The sequence below is a fragment of the Syngnathus scovelli genome, chromosome 13, assembly GCF_024217435.2.
Source record: "Syngnathus scovelli strain Florida chromosome 13, RoL_Ssco_1.2, whole genome shotgun sequence".
In the NCBI taxonomy this organism is placed as follows: domain Eukaryota; kingdom Metazoa; phylum Chordata; class Actinopteri; order Syngnathiformes; family Syngnathidae; genus Syngnathus; species Syngnathus scovelli.
In genome coordinates, this window is record NC_090859.1 from 10,813,965 (window position 1) to 10,834,930 (window position 20,966).

A 20,966-nucleotide genomic window follows, 5' to 3' on the forward strand; every position below is an offset into this window, starting at 1 on the left:
TGCTGCAGTTCCCTGTTTATGCTCAACTGTATACAAGGAAAGCAACATAAGGTTCTGTTCAAAGGGAGACTTGTCTCCCACATCTGGTGAAGTTCTCAATAAAATTGAGTGCACCATATTTCCTCAGGAACCAAAACGGTCCGATATTAACGGTGGCCCGATACCACAGTTGGGCCAATGTGTCTCTTCCAGAACAAATTTCAGAAATAAAAACTATGAAATCAAGATATATTTGATTTTTGAAGATTACTAAATCCTATTCAATCTTGCTTTTTATGCCAACAATAAAGTAGGTTTATTTTGCAATGTATGCATTGATGTGTATTATCAGATGATGTCTTGTTTTTTTTTTTAAATGAGTTTGTATTAATCTAAAAGTTTGACTTTTCAAAAACCAAAGTGGCATAAATGCTATAAAAACATGTCAAAAGTGTGCAAAGGGTATTTTCACATTACAGATTTCACTCGAGAGTACTCACAGGCGATGCGGACGTGAGCTTTGCGGCTCTTGGTGGTCCCCGCCGAACTCCAGGCCACACACTGGCACCAGAAGTCCTCGGGTCCAAAGAGCTCCTCCACCTGCTGCCGAGTGATCTCGATGCTGGCTTCCCTCACCACCAGACCTGCGAGGCCAGATGGAGGCGAGGCGTTTACAATTCCAGCATTGCAAATGGACGTCAACTTTGTGTGTGTATGTGCATCTGGCCCTGATTCCAAAGCCACAACGTTGAGCTTCGGGGTCCCGCGGGGGCGGATTGGGAGCGTTACGCCGATGACAATCCCGTTTGCTAACCCCTCTGATTAGTGCTCATCTGGGTGCCAGGCCTCAAACAAATAAATCCGACACACAAGACAAAATGCCACCATAGCCCATCGAGCTGCTTCGCCCGCACTTCAACATATTTCAATGAGACTAATTGCCAAACAAATGCAAGATAAAATCGTAAGCTGAGTCGTTTGATTCGAATGAGTCAAACGAATCAGGTTGATGTAAGCGTCAGACACGTTAAAGTGAAACGCGACGTTGAAATTCAAAAGGGGTTTTTGTGCCACAATTAGGGCAGGATTACTAGCCGGTGCCATTTCAAGCCGACATTTAGAACGCAGACGCCGGTGCTGTTTGGATTCCATATTCGAACCCTATCATCAGTGTCACAAAACCACGCCAGGCAACTCTTGCCATTTTTAGCAGACTCGTGTTCATTTGTGCTTCACAAATACATTAATTCACTTTTCTGACATGTTTTTTTTTTTTTTTTTTTAACATATTACCATGCCTTAAAACAAACACCGTTCTGACTGTATGCAATAAAATTTTATTTATTTTTGAGTGGTAGTTGAACATAATTGCCTCTTATGGTTTTAGCTCTGGACCAAAGAACATGTCATGTTTGCCCTTTTCTAACTTTGTGCTCTTAATTTCCCTTTTTGGACGATAAACTTGTCCTCATTCTGAAAAGCAACACTTTGTAATTATAAGTTTTATCCAAATTATATTGTATTATTATTTTAAAATTACATACAGGGTAGTGATTTATTTGAGAGAGAAGTTTTTTTAACTATTTTTCTTCAGAGATTTGCACAGTGAGTCACTTGCAGGTGCTGCAACACTCATCTCGCTGGAAAACAATTCAGATCATAAATCAGCACTTAACTTTTAACCTCCCCTAATTCATCCAAAACCTGACAAAAAGACTTCGATTGACTTCAAGTGTTCCTTGAAAACGATCCTTTGGCATTTAACGCGGAGGTCCGCCGTTTGTCCAACAGCTGTATTCACACACATCTGCAGAATGAAGGCAACTGTTGCCAAGTGCTAAATAAAATTTATCGCGCTCGTTCTAATTTCCATCATTAAGATCCAACTTGTTATGCAAGTGAGATACTTGTTCGGCATATCTGTCATGTTTAGCACACCGAAGGGAGCCCGTGTTGATGTGACATCATAATGTGACTAAGCGGCTAACGCAATCAGAACGCTAATCGGTGCCGCAAATCTCATTCCAAACACATCATCACGCGTGAGGAAATCACTTTGAGACATTGCGAGACTCCAAATGTGCCGGACCGGGGATAAAAAAAAAATAAATAACGAGGAATTTTGCATCCGTGGATCTGCGCTCGGGTCGGTGGTGCGTCTTGATTTTCTACCTGAGTGAGGAGTGGGGGTGCTTTTGAAAAGGAACATGCCATTTTAGTTCGGGTTCAGCGCTTTCACACACACGCCTCGCTCGGATCCGGCGCAGCTTAGTGCTCATGAAAAATTAACGGTGAGGAGCAGACATGAGTGCTCGGACTGTTTTGGATCGGAAACCTGTGTGGATGGATAACAAGGGGTGCTACACACATTGTAGATGGAAGATCAGTTAAAACAAATATCAGATGCATTGATTCAAGACAGATGGAATAAAGAAAACATGTCCTTGTAAAAACCGCACACTCGATTAGGTTCAGTCATCTGACAAATATCTTTAAGTACCACAACAAAGAATTTACATTTAGTTCCCCCCCCCCCCACCAGTGACGGGATACACAATGACGAATATCAGAAGCATCATATGAGTAAGCTAAAGTGATGACTCAACGATTCAATTGAAAATCGTAATTTGATCGTCGTCGATAGCAGCAAGCTCTACACCGACATCAAGAGTCTTCACGGCCACATGAAAAGGATTCTTCACGTGCTTTACTTTAAAAGCACAGAAGGCTCTGAAATAAGCCCGCTGACCTCATTTGGTGACTTCATGTTGCTTCGCTCAGCCTGCCGCCTATATTTGACCACTTAGAGATACAGAAGTCCTTTTTCATGGTGAATCCTCAAAAGTGATTCAACTTTTATGTCACGGCCTAAGCAAAAAAAGCTTAGCCGTATAAAAAAAATACGAGCCCAGGAAAACCACAATGGCTGACTTGCTGTTTCATTTTGGTCACGCGTCCTTGAGACTTTGTTATGACACACGACGAACATTCAGCACTTTTTCTTGCCGTGTCTACTTTTGATCATCTTATCTGAATATATGCTTTCTCCAATCCACCCCCCCGCGACGCACATCATGCTTCACGATTGAGTGATGTATGCTCGCCATGTTCCCAGATACAAATTGTCTCCCTTGTTAATCCCAAGTCACACAACAAAACAGCACTTTAGCCTGCGTGAATGTGTTCATTCTGTCAAAAATGCTAATGTACTTTCTTTACGCTCCGCTTTCTCGCCTTACCTGATCGCAGCGCAATCACATGTTTGGAGAAAAATGCATGACCCATTTTTACTTACATGAAAAAAAGAGGAAAAAGATACTGTACATGCAGGAAGTAGGAGGTAAGGTGTTCCAATGCGGAAAAAATCACAGCATAGATAATAAATCCAGCTTTGTAAGACCATAAGCACCAGCACTTCTTTCTAAATGCCGCTTGAGAAGAAATTTATGGACACTCTTGAAGTGTTTGAGAAGTGTGCAAATTCCAATTTTGTGTCTTTGAGGCTAGGTTATAATTTGTTAGATCAGAGCAAATCAGGTGACAACTCATCAATCTTGCCATTGACTGGCGCTCTCTCTCTTTGTCAAGGAGAGCCCGGCAAATATTGCCTCGCGTCCAATCAAAGACTTCATTTGCTCGCAGTTGTCATCAGTGTGCTTGTCGCACGGTCGCCATGTTTTTAAAGACTCTCCCGGGCCGTGGCCGGCCCCCCTTTATTCACTCGCAAACACCGCAGCCTCGACACTAATTGCTTAACAAACAACAAGTCCTATCATTCCAACTCCCGGAACCAATTTGAAAAATCTCGCTGTTCGCCATGGTAACCCGCTCAAACACGGGTCATAAACGCTCCGCCGTGTAATTGCATTTTAAATCACAGGCAATGTTAATACTGTCGAGAGCCGCTGACAGGCAGGAAAGAAGACAATTACTAGCTTGGATCAGACATGATGTATGGTGACTTTGCCCACTGGCGTCCACTAAGTCGAGCGCGTTCTGTCTGGCCATTTGCTCTCCGAAGACACGTTTGGCTGCGGCTGGCTGCATTATTTTGGAGCGTTTTTGATGTAGGGCAGTGCCCCCCCTACCCCCTGAGGGGCGGAGCCAACAGTGCAATTGTCTGGTGTTTAAAAAAGAGAGAAAAAAAAAGCTGTGGTAATGTGCTATTTAATGCTTTGCTATTATTGGACAGCCCACAGTCTCCACTTTGCTGTTTTTGTTGTCTTGTTGCCCTCAGTCTCTTCTTGGATAATGACTCTTTTGTCTAGAGAGTGAATATAATCGACATTTTTTTTACCATTTCCTCTTTCGACTGATGCTACAGAATGTTAATCTCACATAGTTAGGTTTGATCAATTCTAACTTTGATAAATTCTAACTTATCTTTTTTAGCCTGGTCAGCTTTGACATTGAACCATCTGCACTCTTGACTTGTTGGTGAGCTCAATTGATCAGTTATGTTTGCAGCACTGCATTTCAAAGGTTTCTTATACGAGCAGAATGTTAAGAACATATTTCATAATTGGCTTTTTTGTCTGTTTTAACCAGCCTCATTCAAGGTCAAATTGTTTGCATGGAAAGATCTTGACAATCATCTGAATAAAAACGACTTTGCCGTCTGTGTATGATACATAAAAATGTATACTTTGCCTCTGTGTGTCTCCCGTCTTGTCCTTGTTCTCAGAACATCACGAGTTATTGCTCGACATGAAGGTGAGACACAGAGGGAGAAAAAAAAAAGGAGCAAGTGAAAGATACAAAGTGAGAGACAGAAGCTCCAAAAGGAAAAGATTAAACTTCTGCGTCAGAAAATAAGTAGAAACTTCAGTATCAGCTTGTATGAAATGTAATGCATTTTAATTAGTAAATTATATTTTATTCTTGCTAATCTACTCCAAAAACAATAGTTTTTGTTGACAAAAAATGTTATGGGAAAATCTCCCTGAATGTTCTGAATCCCAATGCCCTCATCTTAGCTTTAGACAGCAAAGCATGAGTCATCAACAATTAATTAAAAAGAGTTATCAATGACTCATTATTATAAATTGGTATATTTTGCGTATGTCAGTGGCAGTAAATAATCGTATGAACAATTATACATTATTTCCTGGGAAAATAAATGGCCCTGATTTGGTGGAATGGCCCCTATAGGGCCCCCTGCAGGACTGGAGTGGAACAGAAATAAATATTCCTCTATTTTATAAATTCATCTCAAAGTCAATCATGTTTTAGTAATGTGCGCGCCAACTTGACTGTTAGGCAAGTGTTATTTGTGTTTGCAGAGCATAAATGAAGGAATATCTGCGCAGGAAGAAGCCCGTGGGCCTGGGCTGTTGTGGTAGCGGGGGTTGCGGTGTGTGCTGACGCGTGGGCTGTTGTTCTGTGTTGATGCTTTCAGCGCAAACGCCTTTGACACAAAGGTCCAAAGAAACACGGCAACCTTCAAACGCCTTCTCGGCAATAACAATAAGCAACACAAAGCGCTAGTAACATTTGGGGCAAAAAGGGCAAAACTTCAATACGCCTTCGCTTTTCATGCTGGCTGCAACCCTTTTTTTTTTTTTGGAGGTCTGTGTTACGGATTCAAGCATATCTATAACTCCTCAGTGCAACAGCGGGTTATGGATGTGTGCGTGATGGAGACGGCGAGTAAACAGCCGGATGAAAACGCGCTAAACGTGAAATGATTTGTACCTGTGGGGGGGAAAGAAAGAAATGCAATTTCCAATACGCCGGCTGAATGTAGCCAATCAGTGGCCTGCGATGTTGGGTGTAATAGCTTCGGTGCCTTTGGGGGGGCCGAGAATATAGTGGGGAAAATAGGCTTGCCGGAGATTCGCAACCTTACCTTCCAAAGACCAAATGCGAGAAGAGATGGGAGAAGCTTTACATGAAGACAAAAATCCATTCCCACGTATGGATAATTAAAAGTGATTGGTTTTGATTGACGCAGATGTCAGTGACCAGGCGGTTCTCCTTACCAGAGTTCTCGTCCACGCGTTCCTCCACCGTGTGCTCCTTCTGGTGAACCCATTCGCTGTTGCACTTGAAGTAGATCTGCGTAGCCGGCGTGGCTTTGCAGTACAAGTTGACTGGCTTGTTCTTGACGATGTAGGCCTCCTCGGGCTCCATCAGGAACACGGGCAGCGGCTCAGGCGGGTCCGAGGGGAAGGTTTCCGGCAACTCGCTGAGACCTATGAAGTCATCGTCCACTAGGGGGAGAAAGGGAGAGTGAGATTGGATTTACATTCATAAGAAACAAAGTTCAGTAGGGCGAATAATCGAGCTAGCTTGCAAGCTAACAGCTAGCTAGTTTCGGTTTCACTCTCGGCTGTGCTTTTTGTCTCACTGGCTAACACACACATACACAGAAGATCTAATGACCTGAGGCTCCTGGCCCACTTTGCGCCATTCCTCTAATACTTCTGCAGTCGACAGATACGCTTCCCTGTAATTACAACTCCCTTTCATCTCTGCGTCTTGAATCGTGCACGCCGCCGCCGCAAACGCCAACTGACGCTCACTGCAGCAAACACCAAAACTGGCAAACTTCTCCTTTGAAGAGGAGACGGGGAAGCCTATTTGTTTCCCGTTTGTCACCTGAAGAACTTGTCCTTTGTTACCGTCAATCCAGTAAGGCGTCAATAATTCAGCAGAAGTAGCAAAACAAACTCTGCCAGATTTTTGATGGGGACCGTTTCCAAAAGCCGTTGTTTTTGGCCGAAAGCTTTGTTTCACGCGGACCTGAGAAACATCTTCCAAAAGGAACTTTGCCTTCAGGCTGGATTCACAATGCAGGTCCAAGAAAAACCTTCAGAATTCTGCGGGAAACGCGTTTCATTTTGCCACCTCAAGAACATCTAAAGTCCTTTTTTTCCCCGTGTCCACATGAGCTCGGATTGTTTTGACAGGGTTTGAAATTTTTCTGTTTTTACTTGATCGTTGTCGAGGAGGACTGGGGATGGGAGGGGGGGTGAGTTTATCAGTGCATCAGTAATTCGTCCGTGCCCTTGTGTCCTCCACCTCCCTTGTCCTGTGCGGACATGCCGGAGCCTTGATGTCTGACAGAGGTTGCCTCCTGGTTGCCTTTGCGGCGCTGAATAATCTCTCTCTCGGCCAGATATCTCCCTGTGATGTCTCTCTAATGTTATCTCTGCCTCCATACCTGCCACGGCCCCCCCCGGAGATGATTGCTGGGAAATGAAAAGACGAGAAAAGCGAGGGGGGCGGTTGGGTGGGGGGGGGGAGCGTGACCGAGGCCATCCTCACCGGGGTGGGGTGGAGGCGTCCTGTTTACCTTATCTGCGGTGAATTACATGCAACCTAAAGTGACCTATAAACATACTAAAGCGACTTATTCACTCATTCACTCACACATTGGAGTTTGCTTTTTTTTTTTCTTTTCCACTTAAATCCACAGACGCCAACTGGGGCCCTGGCTCGCTTTTGCGGTCCCCAGTCCGCCCACGTGCTCAACCAGAGCACCCAGAAACGAGTCAACGAAACTCATTAAAGATTGCGTTCGCCGTCTTTCGGTTGCCACTGCCTTTATCTCCCCATCTCGCACACTCGTTCTCTCTCTCTCTTTCTCTCTGGCGCCTTCCTTGTGTCGAGCTGTGAAGCAGCAAAAATCTAAGGCGACCATGAAAGCGAGCGCACACTTGCAAAGCAGTAAAGGCCAGACTAGCCCACGGATATTCTAATTCATCAACTTCCTCACTGAGAGAATTTTTTACATTGGACATAAATGGAAGTGCTGCTCAAAAATATGAGAAAGAAGAAAAATCCCACTCATCATTACCTTGCTCCTTCTCTGAACTGCATCAAGCTGAAGGAGTCACGGCTGATACGGCTAAGCTAAGAAACAAGCCATCAAACGGATGCTAATGCGCATCTCCTCATCAATAAGGCATTTGAAAGTCTCTTTCCTCTTATTTGAGCCTCGTTTGTTTCATAAGTCTGATTAAAATGCAATATGGATTCTTGTATTTGTGATGATGTGGCTTGATTTTAATCTCCACGCTGCTAAATTATCTTTACAGCGAGGCTTTAAAATTTTAATGAAATGTGCCCTCGCAGCACTTTTTTATTTTTTTTTAAATTTCGATTGTATTATGCTTTGTAATTATGGTGAGTTTTGCTAATACCCACCGGAAGTCATATTAGGGAATAATCTAAGAGGCAAAGGGAATATTTGCAAAAATTGATCACAGTGGCTAGATGGCTGTCATTTTTGAAGATGGGAGTGATTAATAACACGCTGCCCTTAAACGGGTTTGTCCTTCTGCCTTGTTACTGAAAGATTGCAAGTAGAAAACCGAATTAAAGCGAGCCTTGTCCGCCACGTGGGAGTGAACAAGAGCTTTGGGAACTCGTTTTGGCAGTGGCGCAGAGTTAGCGCCTCCCCTAACAGCGGGAATGTAAAAGGACGACAGCGTGGACACGGGTGAATCAAAGCCCAAACGCTGGCACCATTACATATTAAAGCGTGCTCTCGGGCAGAGAAGATATGTGTGAGGCCCGTGCGAGGAAGACGAGAGAGAGCATATTGAGATTTAGCTTATCGTTTCAGGGATTTAAGAAATGTGAACACAATCGATGAAGCAACACATGTAGACTATCGCCAGCATATATTCTTTATCCTCTGTGAAGAACATCTCATATTACTGCAGCGTACTTAGAAGCTGTGTGATCTCGATCCCAGATGGCCCTTTAATACATCCCGTCTGCAATCACGTCATCGTCCATTATGCCCTTTTTTAAGACCCGTAACATGTAGGCTCGACTGCCAGCTTAACAGAGCTCCTTCATTTTTCATCAAATGGGCCAATTTAAAAAAAAAAAAAAAATGTTTTAAGAGGTCTCGTCTGTGAGCGAAGAAGAAAATCGAAAGAACGGATCATTAGTTAGTACAACGGTCAGCCGTGCAGAAACATTCAAATGAGTGCATCAAAGTGCACCAGCGGAAAATTGATTGACGGTGCGGTTTAATGAGAGCCGAGTTGCTTTTGCGTAAAATAATAGTCAATTTTTATTGATGCTATCTCTTGTATGAAATCTAATAAGATGAAGGTGGACCTAAAAATGAGGACGTGAACACGAATGACTGAGATGACGCAGTTGCATAAGTGTACACACCCTCCGACAACTGGGAATGCGGCCATGTTCAGAATGAAACGATCATATTCAGTCATGTTAAATGGGAGTTGGCGCACATTAGGGAATATTTTAAGTGCTTCTGGAGAAAGTTTTGATGTTTTAGCAGGCTTTTCCTGGCATTTTTCTTGTCTTGTCAGCTTAAGTTCAATGCATTGATTAAGGTGATGTAGACAATCCATTTACATACATTTTCAACTTAATTATTAATTACAATATGAATTCCACGTATGACTCACAAAATATATACCGTGCATGCGCTGTATTTCATAAATCTAATGTTGACTCTATTTGCCGCCTTGCTACATACACACTGTAGGGTGAGATATTTGTGGGGGTGTTTTTCACAGATCATATATATTCTATTGTGTGTGTGTATGTGTGTGTGAGGGAGAGTGTCTTGTGATAACAGAGTCTGAATGTCGGTGCTGTGACACCCCCGTGCCAGATAAGCTCTCCATATATCCTGCAGATTTACTGTGCCGAGGAAGACGGAGGATGAGTGGGGAGGGAGCTGCGCCGACATAAATTTGCCGTCATAGTTTTGGAGTGGAGTGGAGCGGACTCCCACATATTTGTGGTTCAAAAATTCACTTGTTTTACTGGGCTATTATTATTATTCTTGCGGGAAAATAGACATTGCTGAACCTTTGTGCTTTCTGTAATGACAGAAGGTGCCTGGATGAAATGGAAAGTAGTCATTGGTGTCAATGAAGTAAGTATATGTGCTGTGATATGATCATTTTTGAAAATCCAAACAATTTTGAAAAATGTAATGGCTATTTTTTTTCTCTTCAATTGCCAATTGGGATTTAACAGGCAATTATTTTGGTTCTTTCCTGATGTTTTTTTTTAAAAATAAATTCACCAATATATAAGACATTTAAGGAATCATCGTTTGAACATTTTTGACCGGCTTTTTTTTTTTTTTTTTGCAATTCGTGGCAGGGCTCGGCCTCCTATCCCCTGGTGAATAGTGGTGGTTTACTGTAAAAGAAAATAGAGCAACCGGCCGGGTGGTTAAGTAGACAACAGGGGGGCTTTACTAGGCAATGTTTTGATATTCGGCGATGGAGAAGAGCGCAAGGTGCTTTACAGCTGAGTGGTCAAGCAGAATAATAAACCACTCACCTGTCATGTCAAGTGAAGCGGCATAAATCGACTGTCAATCAACTCTGACTATAAATCGGCCGGCAGCACACCTCCCCATTATATTGAGTGAACATAAATCAATGCTAACGACTTTCTGCGGGTCGATGCTTGTTAGTATTGGATTAAGTAAAGGCCCGTTCATCCTCCGCCAGCGCCGATCGATAAGCGCCGCCGTTGTCTTTAACGCCGAGTTCCACGATAAGAAGGTAAATAAGCGGCGGCTTCCTTCCACTTGGACGTCTATTTGCGGCTGAGTGCTTCATATCCACATTAGCGTGTACGCACGTTATCTGCAGGGCCGCGGCTAACGCTTGGCTGCAGTGGGGCCATTTATTGATTCCTGTTAGGGGCCGGCGACCCCATCAGCCCCCCCTCCCTCATCCTACCCGCTAGCCTTTCAACCGCTCATATTTCCTCTCCAGGGGAGACAAACAAGAGGACGCTCTTTTGAGTTGTCAGACGCTAGCGGGGTAAACACGCCAGCCGCTTCACAGATGCGCCACCGTAGGTCAACGAGCGATGACCCAAAATGGAGCCAAAAGTTTCGAAAAGAAAAACGAACTATTCTTCTACGAATGCAGGGATTCTGATAAATGGGACCGAGCTTAATCATAGGAGAAAGGCTTTTGCAAAATGGAAGACTCTGTTCAATTCACGAGTCCAAAATGATTATTTAATAACTTTGTTGAACTTTGTGCACATTTCTCCATTCATTGCACACGAGAATATGCAGCGGAGCAAATCAAGCGATAATTAGGACGTCTACGTAGACAAGCAATTTAAAACCACAGCTTGCTCTCTCTGACTTCTTTTCCAACTCCTCCAACTGCTTCTTGCACATCAGTCATGGCCGTTGCTCACATGTTCCCTCTGATTGCCATCCCTGACCTTCACTCCGCCCTGTCTGCCCGCATACTGGCGGCTGCCGCTCGCCAGTTTCACGCCAGGCTTTGGCCGCTGTTTGGATGTTCAAGTGGCCTCCCGTCGGCGGGAGGAGCAAGGTCAGAGCGTTGTGCCAATCCGAAAAGCCGACGCGCCGTGCTTTCAGATGCCTTCGAAGCCACAAAAGTGGCAAAGACAGCGTGGGAGTGAATAGATGTGAATATGCAATTCAATTTAAAACAGGGCTGACGGAATTTTCAATGCCCACAGATCGACTTTACACCATAGGGGTCAAACTCAAGACCCGGGGGCCAGTTACGGCCCGTCACATCATTTTATGTGGCCCGCAAACGCAAACTACGCATAGACTTCATGTGTCAATCAACAACAAAATTACAAATTTTCACTTTTGAAAAAAATAGCGAAATTTCATTACATTCACGTTTCTAAAATATTTCAACAGTTTTTACCAGTCTGTGATTTCAAAACGAGTTATTCAGTTTATGTTGCCTATAATGTATATAATTGATAATCATAATGGTGCGCCCAAGGAAACTGACTACAAAGCGGTCCGCGACAAAAAATGAGTTTGACGCCCCTGCTTTAAACATTCATACCATTATCGACTGAGGACTCTTCAAAATATATTTGAAGCAATGATATAGGCAGACTGTAAAACGAGCCGGACTGATGTGTTCCACGAGGCGTCAAGCCGCACGTCATTTAAAATATCGTCTGTACAGCTGATAACGTATTTGCGACGAAGACATTTTCATTGGCTCCTATGGGAATGAATTGTTAGAAGTTCCATTCTTCATCCTTCCAAGAGTTTTTAAAAATTAATGTATACAAATCTTACTTTTTGATCCTTTTCTGTCTGTCATATTTTCTGCTCGCTCTCCAGCAATTAGGAGCTTTCACTCTGGCGTCTTGTACAACTCGCCTTGTTCCCTCCTGGATGAAAAGCTATTTTGGTGCGTGATTGGAGAATGATGCCGCTACTTAGCGAGTCACTCCGTCAGTGCAAATGGAGGCATGAGGGTGGGGGGGGACAGATAGGAGAAGAGGGGGGGAAAAAGCTCGAGAGGAGTAGTGGCTCCCTGGGGCGCTGTAGCTGTGATGGGTGAGCTGTCAAACGGCCCATTGTCCAAATTACCCAGCAAGCACCGTGTCACCACCCGGGACTAATTTACGGTACTCTACGAATGGAGTCGGTGGGAGAACGGAGAAGAGGATGTAGGTGAAAAGGCGGGGGGGGGGAATCGGGGGCTTAGCTCGCACCTTACAGAGCAGGCAACAGAATTTACGGATAAATGCATGTGAATGCTAAAATGCTGAATAAAAAAGAATTTTTTGGTACATGGTCATTTCTGGCATGGTGAGAATCGTAATTTGAATGAGATTTGAATTTGAGAAATTTTCATGAGCAAGCATTCGAACTGTTCCATTCCAAATAAATGGGAAACTATCGGGGGGATTCATGGCAGGTGTCAATACAAATAAGAATATGCGTCAACACCGCCCACCGACTGCCATACATCCGCCGAAGCTCCCGAGATCGTCATGCGTCAACCTCAACCTGGCGCTGACTGCGGGGTCGTGGAGGAGGAGGCAACGTGTCACACTCTTTAAATGCCTCGCCGTGCTCGCTGTACTTTGATGCGATGACTGTACTCTGGTTAATTGGCTCGGAACAGCGGGCATCCGCTTTCTGGCACCACGCAAAGGGCGAATGGAAAATTACCCCGATTTAAAGCACCATGTCATTATTTTGATAATAAACCGTCTGCTGCTATGGAGAATGACAGCATCTTCACATTGAGTAATTTAAAGTCATTTTAGGCAGTTGAGGATATTAAATAAATGAATTAGTTACAATATTAAATATTTTGTCTTAGCGTTAAAAATAAAATTTTGTACAAACCATCTTTCACGGTTTATCACGAACTTCTTCAAAGTTGTCCAAGGTATGGCAAATTATAAACCAAATCAACAATTTTACACATTGACTCGGATTACAAAGTTTACACAAAGTTATTTTTGAAAACTTTAACATCTTCCGTTCCAGTAAGTCATTTTGCCCGAATCCGTCCACAAGAAAGAGCTGATTAGTCGCGTAATTTGATTTACCCCAAATTACTAATTCATTTTCTGGGTCAAACGACAACATGAGGCCTGATAAGTCGCCGAGTGAAAACCGTAGCGGGTTTGCTGCTTCATTCTGGCTGGTGCCAAATCCTTTCTGACACCCGGCTCCACCCTCAACACTCATCCTGCTTTTCCTTTGCTTGCATGACCTCATGTATGTACTTATTTGCCTGCCTTTCCTCCCTGTGCATTAGCCGTGTCACGCTTGCCAAAGGCTCAGTCGTCAGCTTCTATTTGGTGACATATTAATCATTGCATAATAATATATACCCCATGTTAAGCACACGCACGAGTCGTAATTTTCACACGAGTCAGCCAGGCTAGAGCTGACGAATGGCTGACACCCACAATTAAAAATCCAAATGACAGCCATTCATTCTTTCAACAGATTAATCACATTTCCATTCATTTCAGTGGAAAGTATCTCCTTCTTTGCAAAACTTTCAATTTGAGGAACAAAATCAAATTCGTAACCCGAGGTTTCACTGTGCCCATATGTCTGCAGGATAGGATGCTTTTGTGCAAAAATAGAGCACAGCGCTTCATGCGATGGACATGAAGCCGGAAGTGTGTCGCCATGTGGAAGCCCACAAAGTACCCCGACATGCTCCCAGGGATGGATTTACACTGCATGGTTCAAATGACACAATTCCAATTTTTTGCTCCCAAGCGGTACAATCGGGATGAGCGGCATGGTAAACAGATTAAAAAAATAAATAAAAAATCCAAGACATATTGCATATCTGTCCATTTGACTAATAGAATTAGAAAAAATAATAATTGGTAGACTTTGTGATGTAACATGCCAAAAAGCCACGTGCCAAGTTACGCCCGTCTGTGTGTTTATGCGAGTGAGTACGGGCTCTAATATATTCAAACATGCGTGTGTGTGCTTGTACAGTGCGTGTGGCTCTTCATGGGTGATGGCTGAATTCATGTGACAAGGCACATGTAATGCAGATTCATAAATCCTGACCTCAACATCAGTAGACGGGGAGAGAAGGTGATATATGAACGGGTACGCACGCACAGACATACGAATGAGGAACCCTAATGGCGCTGATAATAAAAACAAGACTCCAGCCGCAATATTGCCTAACAGACATGACTGTATATCTGGCCCTCAGGCTTCGGATGCACACACACAAACACACACACGCGGGTTCTACATCCACAAATCACCAAAGTCTACCCGCTTTTCCTTGCACTTCATTACGTCGCTTTGAGCTCCAGTGTTGGAAGTGAGACGGTAACGCCGCTAACGTCTCGGCAGTGTTGCGTAAGCTAGGCCCTGTTGTACAACACGCTAATTCTCAACTCAAAGCGAAACCCCGCACAAAGCTTTGACCAGCTGATTTGTATCGCCGCTGCCAAGAGTCTCCGCAGACGGCTGCGGCGGGGGGGGGGGGAGAAAAAAACTACAGCTGATCGCTTGATATCACATGAGACGGCCTTTTAAATGCTCCGCTAAGCCCGTAATAACTGTTTTGCAGGTTTAATTGCAACCGCGCAGGCCCCGGGTTGCAGCCTCTAATCAACATTTTTTCCCCCTCTCTTTCCCATAAATTATAACAGCATTTACCGCTGTGCTTGATGTCATATTTATAAGGGGCTTGGGCTTGAATTCAACATTTTGTTTACTTTTGTAGGAAGTTGCACCAAAAAAAAAAAAAAACTGAATACATTAGTGGACATTGAGATGAATAAAAATGCCAATAAAATGTGTTCCAGCATGTTTTTGAAAGAAAACTAGCACACTATAAATGGTAATTAGAAAGTAGCAGTAATAACATAATAAAATCAAGTGTGAAAAATGAAAGAGTTTGCGCATTATGATCATAACTAAAAAGTTCATCCAAAATCTGGAGTAATATTTTTTTTTTTTTTTACACAGGATAAAGAATTTACCCCTGTTAGGTTTGTTAGATTGTCTGTCAGTATGTGTTGCTACACCGTTGTCGTTAAATGTACCGCTATATCAACGCTAGTGATCTTAGCCCACCTATGGCTTTTGCAGTGTGTGTTAGCATTTAGCTAGCAGACTTCCAAAAGTTTGCTTGAATACAAACAGCAAAAGCCTTCAAGCCACACCTTGCAGAGGAAAATACATCAGCTGCATACATCCCAAACAGACTATCATGTTCCCATTGGCACTCTCATAGAGTAAACTGGCAGATCGATGGCATTTGTGGAAAGCTTCTGTTGAGGCTACTCCAGGCTAATACCAACACTCTCTAGCAGAAGGCTGCGTGAGCAAGCCACAATGGCTCACGAGCGTGCAATAATTCTTTTGGTACAATATCGTTCTTACAAAATTGTATATCTGAGATGGAAAAGGGTTAAAATACATCACACCTGTTAATGCATGTGTTAGAGACACTTTGGTAGTAGGGAACCATGTGTGTGTGTGTGTGCAAGGGCGTGACTGCATTAGGGAATCACACACCCAGCTCCACTCACCAGGGGACCACTGTCAGCCTGTGATTTCGCCCGTGTCCCTCCGAGCCAGTGAAATAGGTCAACCACGTATAATGGCGGGGCAACGAGGAGCAAGTATGGCAACCCCCCAAATCACCACCACTTCTTCTACCCCCACCCCTCCTGCTCAAGACCAGCCAGCCGCTGAAAGCAAGCAAGGTACCACCCGCCCCCCTCTCCCCGACCTTCCGCCCCTGTGGATGCAAACGAAGCAGCCACAACATGTCCAGCTCGCAGCCACAACAACCATTTACAGAGCCACGCTTGAGTGGAGCTCGCTTGGCTGGCTCGTGGGATTTTAACACTCATCGTTCGCCGATTTCCATGTTCATAAACAACGCAAAACATCATGCGCATGCTAACTAATAGCACCGGTTAAGGAATTAATATTTGAACACAAGTGGTGGAGCAACACATGCAGACAGATAGAGTGCCCACATTAAATCCAGAAAGCAGGTAAGCTGTGACATTAGCATTACGAGGGCTACTTGACGTCAACTTCTGTCGACAGTAGGGGGCGGTAAAAGACAAAATAGCAGCGCCTGAGATTGATAATAAAAAAAAACTGATGAATGTCATTATGTATTTCTTATCCCACATTCACAATATTAATAAGAACACCATGGTTAAACAGTAACCATTTGTAAATATTCACATCAGTGATTTTTCACAGCAGGATAAACTGAAGCTTCGACATCCCATAATAACTGTGATGGAGCGAAATAATAAAGCGGGCAGCCGTCTGCAGGCATTAACAAGGCTCCCGCTTCTTGTTAATGGGCAAAGGGAGAGTGTGTCATGTAAACAGCTGATTTTAATGCGTCTTAAGAATCAAATCGATAGGTAGCTTCCCGAAGTCAACACAAATGCAGTTATTGATCGGCGAGGGAGTCGGGGTCCCAAATCAGACGCTCGTCCATCGTGTATATTTTCAAACAGGCTCACATGTATGCACAAACAGCCACGTATGCTCATAAATAAGCTTACTGGCCATTTTATGAAATGCAATCCAATGCAATAGCACATGATTAATCATGTTGCTGGGTCAATTTGTCTCGGTGCATGCTTAATTAACCAAATATCCCGATAAATAATGCTTACATTTCAAATCAACTTACAAATGTGAGAAATGAACAGCAAAATGTTTCAGGGGGGAAAAGATTGATGTTTTTCAAGGAAAAATAACGAATATTTTACTTATAAAACAAAATAGCAATTTTTTAAAGAGGATAAAGAATATATGCCAGTGAGCGTTGGTAAATTTTCTGTCTGCAGTTGTTGCTCTACTGTTTACATTCAGATACATTTAAGAATTGTGTTTTAACAAATCTATGTATAAAATTTATCAACAGATCAAATGTGCTGTCTGGTTAATCGGTCGGGCCTTGGCCACAATACTAATCATATGTGACTGCGAATATTATTTTAATATGGTCACTCAATTTTGCAGATAGCCACCAATTACAGGACGGACTGGAACTTTCTCTGGGAATAAAGCTTTAACATAAAATGTGGAAAAAGTGAAGCGCTGCGAATAGGCACTGTATTATTAAGTACTTTCCCTGACGGACGCGCCAACCAAAACAAGCAACGCCTTTTTTTGTTTCTTTTTTTGGGGGGGGCCTCATGTTACCACCCCTCTGCCGTCTCCCGTGGCTTTGACCTTTTCTCTCGAGTGGAACAGGACACTACGCGTCTCATGCATTAATGATCGGCGGTAAGGCTGAGGGCATCGCTCTGTCTTCCAGCCCGTCCGCTAGATGACCCACTTCCAAGGACGGAGCCCCCGTCGCCGATATAAGCCGAGCAACATTACACCACCCGTGCGGGTTGGTGGCGATGCAAATAACTTTGCTTCGTCCGAGACGGAAAAAGATAGCTGGACAGATAGCGTGGCAGTCTAATAAGTGGAAGGCTGCCTCTTCTCATCTCCACAGTTAGCGTGTCTATGACTTTCCCTGGTGGCAGATCTGGAAAGCACTAAAAAAATAAATAAATAGAAAAAAACGGGGATGACAGCGGCTGGACACAAAGCAAGTGAAGCCAATTATCTGGCTCATATTGAAGCTTGTGCAGATACAGCCAAAGCAGAAATGGAGCTGCTACATATTTAAGAACATTCAAAGACATCAAATGCGACTTATCTCGTCTGGCTCATTGTTTACCACAAGAGCGACAATCTTGCTTTATGAAACCTTGGCAGGGTTGTGTGGTGACCTCCAGTCACCTCCAATCTTTTGAAATAATTATGTCTCATTCATTGCAATATATATTTTTTTAAATTCATGTTAAATTCACATCTTTCATATATTGTAAAAAAACAAAAAAAGCCAATTTCGTCTGATTTCTGTTTTCATGTGAGGCTATATTTGAGTTAATAAGTTGATAAAATAAGTTGAACATAAGAGAATATCCAGGAGGAAGCCAAAGCGCCATATTACATTTTAGTGCCTTACTTTATTATTATTATTTTATGATTTCCTACAAAATGGCGCCGGGATGGCATTGCAGCGATATCGAGTGTTCGCTTTCGAATGGTAGACAATATTACAAACGTAATCCAATACTTGATATCGTAATCACTTGTTTTTTCTTTCGCTTGTTTATTGTCTTATTCTTCCCAGCATTCTATCCATTCTGACAGACACACAGATTTCCATCTGCGGGGGATGAAAAGATCTCAGGCGTGCGCCTCTCGGCCGCCTCGTTCCCAAATATTTGACTTTGCCTGTGATCCGCAACCCTCCGGCAGGCTTCTGTCGGGCTTTTCCGCACCGCTGAACTGTGTTTCCAAAGCAGGTGTTGAAAACAAAACAAGCCAATGAGTAATTCAAAAACAGAATCAAATAGAGAGGCTTGCTTCTCGAATTCTTATGATTAAAATAATCAGCCCTTCCTCCGAACTTAGCAATGACAAAATAATATAGCTGTTAATATCGTCATGATTTTTTTATCATTGTGACTAATATTACCATTATTATTGCTTGAAATAATATAATAAAAATAATAAAATAAAATAAATAATAATACATAATATAATTATAAGCATTATAATTGATCATTGATTTTATTATTATCATTATATTTTTTTGTTAATTATTAATGGGGGCGTAAGGACTTGTGTTTTGGATATTTCATTTTAATCACTTTTGAAACGCGTGTCGTGGCTCATCAAATTAGGTCACAAATAATCCCGCAACATGAAAGGTTTCTACTTGACACTGCAGTGAAAGAAGCGCTACCAGTGGCATTTACTGTCACTTCGCATTAGTCACTAATTAGTTGAAAGCATGACAACAAAGCAAGCTTGTTGCAATTAAGCTTCAAGCAAAACAGTACACTATATAATATATAGTACGACCGATGTTGTGCCGGAGACGTGGAATGGAGTACCGCAACGTGATCCGAAAATGCAAAACAATGATAAAGTGAATTCAGACATATGTTTCTAAACACATTAGAATATTTGAAGATGGAAATGCTACCGAAACAGAAAAACAGCATTGAGAGTCAGTTCTAGTATTTCCTCGCATCTATTTGAATACAGCCGAGCCATATTGTGGCTTTTTGCACTAAACTTGCTTAGCACGCACCATGTGGCGTCAACATTGCATATTAAAGGCAATATACCTCAAGAGCACCCCTCTAAGTTTCATATCAGCGTTGCCATCCCCACTGGATCCATTAGCTTTTATAGGCCTGTACATTAGCTGGCGTCTGCTGCCATCCGCCTCGACAAAACGCCTACACACTCATGTGCAAAGTAACACATCGCCCGCACAGCACACAACCTATGTGCCTCACCAGCAGCCTTGTTTCGCAAAAAAATATATAATTGAAGTGGGGTAACGCCTAATGATGACGGAAGCATTTTTCCTCACTTCCGATCAATGTCATTAAAGGCCCAATCATCAACATACTGAATCCAAATGATCCAACATCTCCGCTTCTGCAGCACGCAGACAACAGCTGCTGCTGAAGACCTAGACAGTGGTATTAAAGGTCGTGACCTTTGTAAGAGTCTTCAAGCCTCAGCACACACGTTGATGAGGTCAGTTCAGGAAGCATTTTCAATCGCACGTCTCACTCGGCACCTCGGAGCTCTTTTTATTTTTTTTTTTGCAACAGGCTGGAGCAGATGTTCTTCCCACACCTCCCACATAGCGCCGAGTTCCTCCTCACAGCCATGTATTTTAAATATGTAAAAAGCAATATGCCGGGGAAACATCAATAGCGGTTTGGTTTCCTCCCTCCAAAACAAGGGGCGCGTTTATGAGCGAAATAGATGCGACAATTAGTCATATTTCAAGTCCTCTTGCTCCATTAGCGGAAAAGCTGCTGCCTGCTGTGCGAGCGCAAACTGGAGCTTGGCAGAAATACACTTTTACATCATCCCCATCATCATGATACGCTTTTACAAGCAGGTCGAAATTCCTTTTAATGATATTTGAGTGCCTTTATCGGTTATTATTTTTTTTCACTGGTGCCTTGGGCTCCTTCTGTGCACGAGTTGGCCACAAGGGGCAGTATAACACAGTCACGAGAAGCAAAGAAGAGTTTCACAACTACTGGAAGTGACTCAGTTTGCCAAAGATGGTAGAATAAATAAATACATGCCTGCAAGTAAATGTTACTTAAAGTATTCTTGTATAGAGAAGCTATATTCAGTTCCAAGTTGTAAGAAAAGCCGCAAAACTTGTCAATCACTCGGAGCGCACGAGTAGCATCAATCTCGGAACAAAGGACGCAAAGAATGCAGGCCGCCGCCCAGCCGTCAGTCACGCCGCATTAAAAGACGGCTCGGGTCAGCGCTGGTAGTCAGAGGTTAAAGCCATTACGAGCGAACCGACTCAACTTGCTCACCTCTGACCCTTATTTCGCAAACACGCGCTCGCTCATTGCGTCCGGGCGGCTCTCGGGCTGCGGCAGGTGTTTTAATCTCTCGTGTTCTCATGTGAAAACTCTGAACTATAATTTAATTGAGACTCGGCAACTGGTGTACCTAATGCTGTGTCCGTTGTCTCTATTTAAATAGCATGGCTATCAAATGAGCCAGCCTTCTTGCCGTCTTCCAAATACATTACGCACCATTCTTTTATTTTTGATGAGGGAGGGGAACGAGGGGTTCAACCTCACTGCACTCTCAGCCGTATGTTTTAATATTTCATGGC

General features: G+C 43.2%; 1 protein-coding gene across 4 annotated transcripts in view; it reads right to left on the reverse strand.

Annotated features, from left to right (window-relative positions):
* Positions 1-20,966, reverse strand: part of unc5cb (unc-5 netrin receptor Cb) — a 123,598-nt gene that overhangs the window by 22,755 nt on the left and 79,877 nt on the right. For 3 of the 4 annotated variants that reach the window (XM_049738055.1, XM_049738054.1, XM_049738053.1), the window contains exons 11-12: positions 5,961-6,191; positions 480-623 (exon numbers count right to left, since the gene is read on the reverse strand). In XM_049738055.1, the coding sequence (XP_049594012.1) occupies positions 480-623; positions 5,961-6,191 (375 nt within the window). Of the gene's footprint in view, positions 1-479; positions 624-5,960; positions 6,192-6,363; positions 11,554-20,966 lie in introns of those variants that run through there. The other variant, XM_068652694.1, reaches the window with a different exon arrangement.